The sequence below is a fragment of the Dryas octopetala genome, chromosome 6 (assembly GCF_963921425.1).
Source record: "Dryas octopetala chromosome 6, drDryOcto1.1, whole genome shotgun sequence".
Taxonomy (NCBI): domain Eukaryota; kingdom Viridiplantae; phylum Streptophyta; class Magnoliopsida; order Rosales; family Rosaceae; genus Dryas; species Dryas octopetala.
In genome coordinates this window covers 7,274,411-7,285,111 of record NC_141371.1, presented here as the reverse complement: position 1 = coordinate 7,285,111, position 10,701 = coordinate 7,274,411, and the positions used below count along the sequence as shown (strand labels likewise).

Sequence of the window (10,701 nt, the reverse complement as noted above, 5' to 3'; positions counted from 1 at the left end):
CAATAACAAAAGATAATGAAATTTAATTGAGAATGGGATCTGCCATTTTGTCGGCATCACATCAATACAAAGACAATATTGGGAAAACAAAAAGAAAAAAAAATTTGATGAGGAAGGTGAGTCATGAATGAGGTCCTAAAAGTCTGACTCATCCATGACTATGACTCAAAATTAAATTTGCCAGCCCTTTCTAGATGAGACATAAATACATGATACATGTCCTATGGCTATGGCATTGGGATGTCATGGCCCGCATCATATCATGCATGTATGTGTATGGATGGGGATGCTGAATGTACAGTGGTGGTTTTAGTGGACCTGTAGCCCTGTAGGTCCTGAAGAGTTTGAAAAGGGTTTGGGTTTTGGGATCTAGTGGGCTTTCAATTTTGACCCTATCATCAGAAAATATAAAATATATATAATACATATGGTTTGGCATGACAATATCACCGACGGCGACAAGGAAGGGACTTGTGGGTCCCACTCCACGTCAGCTACACATGGCGCCGTGTTGGAGTTTGAATTTGTTTGCTCCATTCGAATACGTCTCTTCTATGTTCTTGACGGTCTTAGCGCACGAGGGATTGATTGTTGACCTTCTTGCTTATATTTGCATTCAATTCGATATGTGACTTTTTTTTTTTTTGGCGTTTGTTCGTTTCTTTGTTTAACCCTACAAACCTTGTCAAGTCTTATTCAATTCTTGGTCATTTTAAGTTGCAGACTTTCAACTAAATAATAGACAACTAGCTCTACATGCATATGCTTAGAATTTATTTTTTGTAATGAAAGAGTGAGAGAGGAACACTGTTTTGTTTGTCTTAGGCCTTAGCAGCCATAAATAGTTCATCTGGAATGTTCACAGTGACACAGTCATTTTGTTTGAAAACTTTTAATTCATTCACACTCATTGAAATTTTATCTTATATATTGCTGTTTTAATTTGCACCATTAATTAAATGACTATTTTTAAACTGTGTGGTTTATATTTATAATACAACAACATAACATGTCTTCTTTTTTTATCGGTGACAATATATTTTATGTCCAACATAGCATGTCAATTTTAATTCTTAACAAATTTATATAGAAGGGATACAAGAACTATCATCCTCACGCTACAAATTTTTTTTCTTCAATTTACTCCAACTGCTCAATTTATTAATTTATATTTTAAAGTAAGGACAAAATACTTAAGAAAATGCTCCAATAAACAAAATTAAAGTAGATAACTTATTATATATTATCCGCCTCTTATGTAAAAAATTCATGAATCAATCAATAATGACACATATATGATAAAAAAACACAATGATTAAAACTTCTATGTAATCAGTATATATGTATATTTATTGTCTTAATCTCTCTTATTACGTGACTTAGACACATATTTACATAAGATAGACAAACCACGATCGAGTGACTTAGCAGCCATTAATTAAATATATGTATAGAAGCTAAAAAGTCCAAAGGTACGTGGGACTAAAAATACGAAAAAGTCTGTTTGAATTTTGAGTACATTGACTATATATAGAACCCTAACATATAGGCTAGGGAGACACCAACGTGCGTATACTTGAGCTGTTTTTGACATAAATTTGAATCGTGGATAATATATGCTTTCCCTTCGCATAAAGATAAGAAATTAAAGTTGAAGAGATAAGGTTTGAGCCATTGTTGAATTTCATTATGGTGTGTACGTACTATATGAGACAGCGTGGCTTTTTTCACATTTGCTTTTGCTGTCAAAGTAAGTTTTCATGACATGCATCATGAAAAGGCCACACCACAACTTTTCCCATTTGCCAAGCATAAAGAGACTTTTACCAACCTTTCTCTTTACAAAAAAGAAAAGAAAGAGACTTTTACCATTTCAATCTTATCTACCTGGTATTCACGTTTGCACGTCTAGAATGTTTATTAAGGTTTAAAGCATGTGTAGTCAATTAAGTGCATTTAGGCATTTTATTTTCAATTTGGTCAAACCAACTAAATACCATTGAGTTGAGACTTGGGAAGGAGTATATCGACAGTGGGAAAATGAAAATGAAGGAAGTGAAGCCACATGTGATACGGTGGTAGCCCTGAATTTCAAATCAATTATGCATTGAAAATATCTAGATACTTAAACAAATGGATAGCTTTTTTTTTTTTTTTTTAAGAAAATGGATTGTGTTTGTTCAGATACTATCAGCAGTACATCAGATAACTAAATAGAGCATATTTTAACTTATACTTGTAAATTAAAAGACATAAACACACTCTTTGCAACGGTGTGCTACCTGATTACAAACTCGTACTTAAATAAGTTTTAAAACTCTAAATATCAATTTGGATAATGTTTTTGAATGAGGTTTTAGGCCATTACAAATGGTACTAGAGAGCAATCAAACTCATCTCCAATGTGAGACCCATTGGTCATAATTATGATGATGACGGCTCTCTAGCAATGAGAGAAAGAAAACCGTCGCTTTTGTTACATGAAAATGACATAACATGGATCCATAGACAGATAATGCCATATTTTATCCTCAAAACAAAGACAGGCTAGTAAAGATGGGCCTTCTTATATATTTTCTGGGTTTAAAGCTAGGTAACAAGACCTTAAAGAAACAGATGATTTGGGATCATTGATTTGAACAGTGAAAACAAAAATGCGAATACTCAAATAAATTTTTTTGGGCCTCTCATGAGTCAGGATACCTTTCAATTCTTTTGGGCACTTGTAGAGTAGAGCCACTCTCTTCTGTACATTTGATAAACTGGGCCTGAAATCAAAGCCTAGTATGGTAGTTGTTGGGCCTAAGACTTCCAAACTTTATGGGCCTGAGAGAGTTAGCATCTGCTACAATGCAGGATCAAACGTTACAAAAGAACCTTTTCTAGAAGGTACATGGTGCAGAAACCTCCTGAAGAAACACACCGTATAAATAAGAGAATCTGAAGTCAAAAGAGAATTGAATGGCATCAGCAACCCAACTGAGGCCACTGACGTGCCAACACAGAGCAACCTCAGCCAGATTCTTCCTAATATCTCGGAACAACCATCCAGCACCACCAAAACAAAGGACCCAAAACAACAAAAACACAAACAATGCTGCTTGTGCTGCTATTAGACTCATCCCCCATCTCCATAATCCTCACCATCTGCCTTCTCATCATTCTCTTTCGCTTTGCCATCATTTTATTCTTCCTTGCCCTCCTCTTTCTTCTCTGCTCAGACCTCGTCCACCTCATCTTCGACATTCTCTGCCTCTCATGACCACTCCCCAGGCCGGCTCTGATTCCACCCAGTCATCATCCTCCACCAAAACGGTGCGTTTCTACTTTTCATCACCCCTCTTGCATTTTTTGATCAGTTTGAACTAATGGGCATCTCTTAATTTGTTGTTCTCAATCAATGTGAAATTTTTGATTTTGAGTAGTGGGTTTTCGTTTCATCACCCCTCTTGCATTTCTTGATTAGTGTGAAGTAATTGGTCTCTCTTAATTTGTTGTTCTCAATGCGAAAGTTTTGATTTTGAGTGGTGGGTTTTGGGTTTTGGATGTGCAGGTGAGGCTGGTGATAAAGGGGAGGGTGCAGGGTGTGTTTTACAGGGACTGGACAGTGGAGAACGCCACCCAATTGGGCTTGAAAGGTTGGGTGCGGAACAGGAGAGATGGGTCTGTGGAGACTCTGCTTTCTGGGGACCCTGAAGCAGTCCAAGAGATGGAGCAGAGGTGCCGCCGAGGTCCGCCATCTGCGTTGGTCACTGGGCTGGAGGTATTTCCTAGCACCGATGACCCAGGAACTGGGTTCGAGCGCAAATCCACGGTCTGATCAATCTTTCTCAATGTATAGTTTTTTTTCATTATATAGATTGCTCTTCCAAGTTCTGAACCCTTGAAGGAAACATGTCTTGTGTGGTTCTTGTTTAAATAAATATACAACCGAATGACTTCTTAGCATTGGTTTCTAACTTAATATTTGGGTGTTGTTAAGTTGATGAGTATTGCTGTTGTAGCTTTAAAAGAACTATGATGGATTAGGATAAATATGTGTGACAATCACTGCTATAGTGCTATTTTAAGCTAACTTTATAGACATTCATATGAGATTTTTTGAGGACATGGTCACTTGAGAGTTGAGGCTTAGCTTGGTAAAATGGAGCAAGTTGCATGCTAATAGAGTCTAAAAGTATATGAGGAGTTGCAGCAATTTCAAGCATCTTTGGTTTGTTGTGCACCCTTTTAACATGGGTATGAGATTTCTTTCTTTTCTCTTTTTTCTTCTTCAAATAAGGGACGAAAGGAATTTGTTTTCATTCCTGTCCTAGCTCTCTCTCCTACAAAAGAAAGTTTTTTGAACTGATTGGCTGTCTTTAAAAGAATTATATGGGTAAAAGATGGCTAGGATATTCACTAAGGTTGAGCAGATAATGGTAAATTTCTCCATAAAGATTTGAACTTCTTCCTGGTTTGCTACGTTGACAATCCCACTTCTTTATGCTCCTTAGTTTGGAGAAATCTTAGTTGTCCTAAATGTCCCTTAGTCAAGGAAGTTAAGGTTTTTACTGGTATATGATTTTGCAAATCTCTTGGACATGTAATTCTCAATTATGAAAATATGTAATTGATAAGTATTCAGGTCAGTATTCCAAACCATTTTGGTCTATCATAGACTCTAAAAGAGTGAAAGTTGGTTCACTTTGGGATTATGATCATGGAATGTGGACATATTAGAAGGTGAAACAATTTTATCTAGGAATGAGATGTAGCTCAGTGAGTTGCTCATATTATGTTTTTACCTTATGGCGCTTCTATAGAACAACAAAATATACTACCTACTTAGGAATGGTACCAGCCTTGCAAGTTGGGTGGGCGGGACCTTATGGGCGGGGAGCATGATGGGTGGGCTGGGGTGTGCTGGTACTTATAGATTTTTCCCTTTTTGAGGTGGGCTGCGGCTCAGGTGAGCCCTGCCCAAGTTCCGTCCCTGTACCTACTTATTTCTTCTTTTATGGAAAGCAATTGCTACTTGCATGATAATGATGGCATGCATATTATTAGATTTTGGATGAAGGGGATTATCAGTGACCCTCCAGAAGATTTTTATTAAGCTAGCTTGTTGTGGTTTCTTGAATGATAATTATAGCATGCTCTAGTAAGATGTATGTGAATCCCACCTGGTATGCTTTTCCTATTGGATTATGTACCATCACATGCATACAGAGCTTTTTGGTATGCTGTGGTGATGGGCAACTTATGTTCTGACAACCATAGTAAAATAAGAGCAGCAGTGTTGATGCAAGGGAGCTAGCACTCATGCATATGTCTGACTTACTCCTTTTTGAAGTTTGTCCATTCCTTTTCTTCTCCAAGCTCTCCACCATCTTTTTATAAGTTTTATTATTTAGAGTGATATACAACCCGGAAGGTTTGAGAAAAGTAAGCTTATTTAAGTTCTGATTGAATGGAGATGGCTAGCGAGCTCAGAGGGCAGCCCTTGATTCTCAAAAAGCTAGAATGAGAGAAGGTCTTGTATTGCTGAGAAGGTCTTCTCTGATTACCAAGAAAATCAAATCTGATTGTTAAGCAATTGCAGCTGCTGCTAATTATAGTGATTTCGGTCCATTGCCCGAGGAGCTGGTAGAAGGTTTGATGGAGGAACACTTTGTGGTTCACACCGCTGATGATGGTGAAGTGAAGACATCCATCATTGAATTAGATTTGTTTTAGCTCAACCATGGTTTATGATGTTGTAAGAGGTTAAGATGAATTTGGGTTTATGTCCACAATGAGCTTTAGAGGATTCTTGAATAAGGAAATGATAGAATTGCTGATGGATGCATTCATGTAATTCAATCATACAGGGAAGTTCCTAAGGAAGAATTTGTGATATATTTAAACATGCTCTTACCATTACCATCAAGGGTAAAAAAGAGTTGCAAAAGTTGATGCTGCACTTCTTTTCCCCCTTTCGTTGGTATTTTTTTAGCTCTTCCTGATGCACTCCTTCACTCCTGTGAAAGAGTGCAAATAACTAGTTGTGCTCTCCTGAACACCTGTCAGTGAGAGTCTAAATTTTTTTTAACACTGCAACCTATTTGATTGAGTCCAACGGCTATTGGTAGATAGGCGCTCACCGACACACGCTCAGGTGGACACATTTATGCAAATAACATCTATGTAGATGTTTTTTTTGCATTCTTGTGACCGAGTGTATGAGTGGAGTGGGAATACCTCTACTCTAAAGTTATTAGTCAATTTCATTAGCAAATTATTTTCAGTTTTGAGAGAGGACTTGAAGTCTTGACTAGACTAAGTTTAAGTTATGACCTTGGTCCTTGACACCATTAAGTACAAATGTACTATTAGTCTATTACTCATACGTTTGTCTTGTCTCTAAAGCAAGGTTTTGTCCATGGCCAAAAAAAAAGAAGAAGCAAGGTTTTGTCTGAATTCTTTTGAAGAGATTGGGGTAGGCTATTTCTCTGGATATTGCTTGAACTATCCAACCTGGTTCTGTTGTCAAGTTTATTATTTGTCATATTTATGTAAATATGTTCTACCAACAGAGTGAAAGCTCGCTCAATCTTAACCTCTCAATGAACAATTAAACACCCACATGGCTGTGTGTGCTACTTCTGGTGGCATGATCGACCCTTGAGCAGATATGCAATGGCTGGAAGAAGATGAGTAGGCCTTCTTTCTGAGTTACTTTCTTTGTCCTGTAACCGTATAAAGTGCTTCTCGGACCCCATCATAACAGGCAAAAGAATGGCACATCAAAATTTCCAATTACGTTGGACCTAGAAAAAGGGGTGCAATGAAATTGACAAATCGATTGCACTACACATGCGTATGTTCCTTCTCAACTCCGCTTTTGGAATGTTAATAATGAATATGTAAGGTAAATGTTCTCATATCAGAACAAAATGTCTGACAACTTTTTACGAGAGGCTCGAGACACAGATGAAGCAGAAGGACTAACCTAAAAGACGTTTAAACAGAACTAAGGCGGCTATGTATTTAGTTGCCATTGATGAAGTTTATTTCTAGTCCCTATCAGTGCAGAGGTTGAGAAGTGAAATATCAATGGGAAGCCAAATGATGAGATAGAGCGGCACATGCAATGACCCCATCCCTTTGTTTCTTATCAGAAACATGACGATCTTCCCTACCTGTTAGGCAGACCCACATTAATGTCATTATGGGTCATGCAAGTGATTCTGTTATGTCTATTCAATATACCCAACCGGAAGATGCAAAGCTCAAGATCTGCAGATTAGGTACTTTGATACACAATTTAAAAGGATTTATGTACTTTGTACCCCCAAAAAAGGATTTAAGTGGCAACTAATCAATTGCCCTTTCATCAAGCAAATTAATACTTTTGGATGCAATTAAAAAAGAAAAAAAAAGGGATGTAACCCAATGGTAAGATCAATAGTTTTTTTAACAATTTTACAAATTTGACGCACCGGCTGCTTCTTTTTCATGCATATAATATAGAGGAGTACTCTATAACTAATCAGTTAGTAAGATAATATGACGTTAACTATCTTTTTGAATCTACTACACAATGTAATTTCATGATTCGAACCATATATTTTTTAGGTTCATTTTAAAAGATCATCTTTGTAAAAAATCAACAAAATCGAAAATCATTTAGTCAACTATTAGTAAGCTAATTGTGCTCATGTAAATGGATGAACATAAGTTTTTCAATAAAACATGAAATGATTGTATGAAATCAAATGACTAAATGATTTCTGATTTGGTTAATTTTTTACAAGGTTGATATTTAATTGGAGGTTTAAAATATAAACGGTTTGCATTATGAAATTACATTGTGTAGTGGGGCCAAAAGAATAGTTAGTACCATATTATCTTACTAACTGGTGAGCTCTATAATATTTTTGATAATATCAAAGCTTTAACTATATTATAAGAAAAAAAAAAAAAAAAAAGCTTTAACTATAGGAAGTCTAGAGCTCAAAACCTCACAACTCCAATCCTTCAATTTTTATTCTCCACTTATTTATTGATTTACCACTTTGCATTTATATGAGTTTGTCTGTCTGTTCACATGAATGGGACAAAGAGTATTAACTTGAAATAGATTGTTCACTAACATTTTAAGTTTTTGTGTGTCAAATTAACTATCTAACAAATGAGCTATTGGTCAATTCTAGAACAGACATAATATTTTCCCATCCAATTAACTATGGTAATCTAGGAAGGATCCTTTGGGGTTTTGAGTCAAATAAATATAAACAGAGTACATGGCAGTTGACATATGAGTATTGCTTGTCTAGTTGTGACTTGTCTCCGATCTACAAAATATCAAATTATATATATGTGAACACGTTCAAGTGTTGAACCATCCAATTACCGCCGACACTAGAGCAAACTTTAGTCAACTGGGAGCGTCAATGATCGATAATATATGAACATTTTCACACTTTAATCAAAACAGTAACTACTATACAGAACCAAGTGGGTAAAACTACTGCAGCTAGCTGAGATTCTCAGACCTTTTTCTTTGGTCATTTCACTCATCACCTAAAGGTATAGATCATATATGGGATTATCACATATCCAAAAGGCATATATAGCCTTCACTTGCACGTGTTACATTCAGGTCATGTGGCTTTTGACAGATCCATCATCCGTGTCAATTTCGTGTGTATTTCTAAAATTGACAATGCACAAAAATTCTTACTCTCAGATCGATCATGATCAAGCTCTTTAAGCAAACTCTCAGGGATGAAATGAGTAGCGCGTAAAAGGACACTTGGGATGTGACACATCAAAATGTTGCATTAAATGACATGTCCTTCATCGCAACAACAAGCAGTGGCTCCACACCGACCCCATCAGAAACTTCCCTTTCCTTTTCATTCAGGCCAGTTTTCCTTCACAAGCCAACTATAAGTTTCCATGCTCACCACAAAGCCCCATCACTCTCATCATCTCAAACAAGCTAGCTGTACGTGATTGACTACTACTTCACCATCACCAATGTCTACCCAGAAGAATAGGCTCACCAGGCTATTAATCGAAAAGCTACAAAAGGGTCTCTCACTCTTAGCAGCAGCCAGAGGCCCTCATGATGACCAAAATCACTTTGATGATGAAGAATTGGAGGTGGCAGCAACAACAATGGTGCCAGAGGATGTGAAGGAAGGGCATTTTGCAGTTTTTGCAGTGAAGGGTAATGAAGCAAAGAGGTTTGTTGTTAAATTGGAGTCCTTAAATAACCCTGCATTTTTGAGATTGCTAGAGAAGGCCAAGGAAGAATATGGGTTTGGACAGAAGGGTGCTCTTGCAGTTCCTTGCAAGCCTGAGGAATTGCATAAGATTCTACAAAGCAGTAGGAGGGAGCAGAGTAGTACTAGTACTACTGCTAGTGCTGGAGATCAGTGGGGTGCATGTAATAATATTCTTACAGTCATTGAAGGATATTAGATATGGAGACAGCCAAATGAAACCAATTTCATGTATGACATAATTAAGATCATCAAGAACTCCAAATTCCATGCATATATGAGTGCAAATGTACTATTACTATTATAGTATTAGTACATTTTTTAGATAATACAAGGTTAATCAGTTAGTAAGATATGTTATCGTCTATCATATATATATACAAAAATGTTTTAGAGCTAACCAGTTAGTAAGATAATACGACGCTAACCAACTATTTAGGTCCACTATACAATGTGATCTTATAATCCGAACCGTTCATTTTTTAGATCTTCATTTAAATATCAATTTTGTAAAAAATTAACCAAATCATAAATCATTTAGCCATTTGATTGTTATCACAATCATTTCAATGATTTTTTATTTCACTGATTGCACACAGACATATATAACAGTTTATAAATCTATATTTTATGATGGATTGAACTTGTTAATATTTAAGTGTTAAAAATGTTTTCGTATGTTATACGAGTTCGGGTTTTGAATGTCTTCATTACTGTCTTTAAATAAAAGGGCTGATATCCTATCTCTCAGATATTTATTTCTACTGTAGCTGTTAAACCAAAGTACTAGTAAGTTGGTGCTAGGACTTGTATTTTTTACACATGTTTTTATACCTATTTCTGGTTCAGAGGTATTATGTTGTGGTAAAACAACTGGAGAGATGCACCTAAAAGGAATCACCTTATTCTCTATAATTCTCTCTGTTCCCTCTCATTCCCTCTGGATCTCTCCATCTCTCATTCTCTTAACAAATCTCATTTCTCACTACAAGTGCTTTAATTAATATCTTTAGAACTAGAGGTGCATTTTTAACTTGTTTATATTAATTTTGTGGAGTGGCGCTATTGCCACAATGCCACCCCATCTTATTCTTCCTATTCACTTTTTAATAAAGTTTTTATTACAAATGTTTCCTCAACAAAATTACTTTTGAGGATAATAATTAATAAAAAAAAAAAAAAGTTTCTAAAAATTCTATAACTCTGCTGCCATGGCAACACCATGGTCTGGTAGAGAGGCCAACGTGCCGCTAAACTCCCTGTTGAGGTTTTAGGTCTGTTAGGCTCCTTGTTGAGAGGCTACCTGTTGGCCTTTAATCATGATGGTGGGACAATGATCATCTCTGCCATCATTTCTAGATGGTAAAAGAAAAAAGAATAGAGGTATTTTGCAGGGATTGAAAAAATAGGAGTGGGTGAGGTGAGCGACATTATTATTTCTATTTAG

The 10,701-nt window shown here is 36.3% G+C and overlaps 2 protein-coding genes across 2 annotated transcripts; both read left to right on the top strand.

The window, feature by feature from the left end:
- Positions 1 to 2,918: 2,918 nt before the first annotated feature.
- LOC147281844 (acylphosphatase family) lies at positions 2,919 to 3,948 on the top strand. Its single transcript, XM_086248688.1, has 2 exons — positions 2,919 to 3,315; positions 3,554 to 3,948. Exons 1-2 carry the CDS (start codon positions 2,962 to 2,964, stop codon positions 3,818 to 3,820), a joined length of 621 nt encoding a protein of 206 aa, XP_086104814.1. The 5' UTR covers positions 2,919 to 2,961; the 3' UTR covers positions 3,821 to 3,948.
- Positions 3,949 to 8,695: 4,747 nt separating this feature from the next.
- Positions 8,696 to 9,858, top strand: LOC147281843 (SAUR-like auxin-responsive protein family). Its single transcript, XM_086248877.1, has one exon. The coding sequence runs from the start codon at positions 9,007 to 9,009 to the stop codon at positions 9,451 to 9,453; it is 447 nt and encodes a 148-aa protein (XP_086105003.1). The 5' UTR covers positions 8,696 to 9,006; the 3' UTR covers positions 9,454 to 9,858.
- Positions 9,859 to 10,701: the final 843 nt, after the last annotated feature.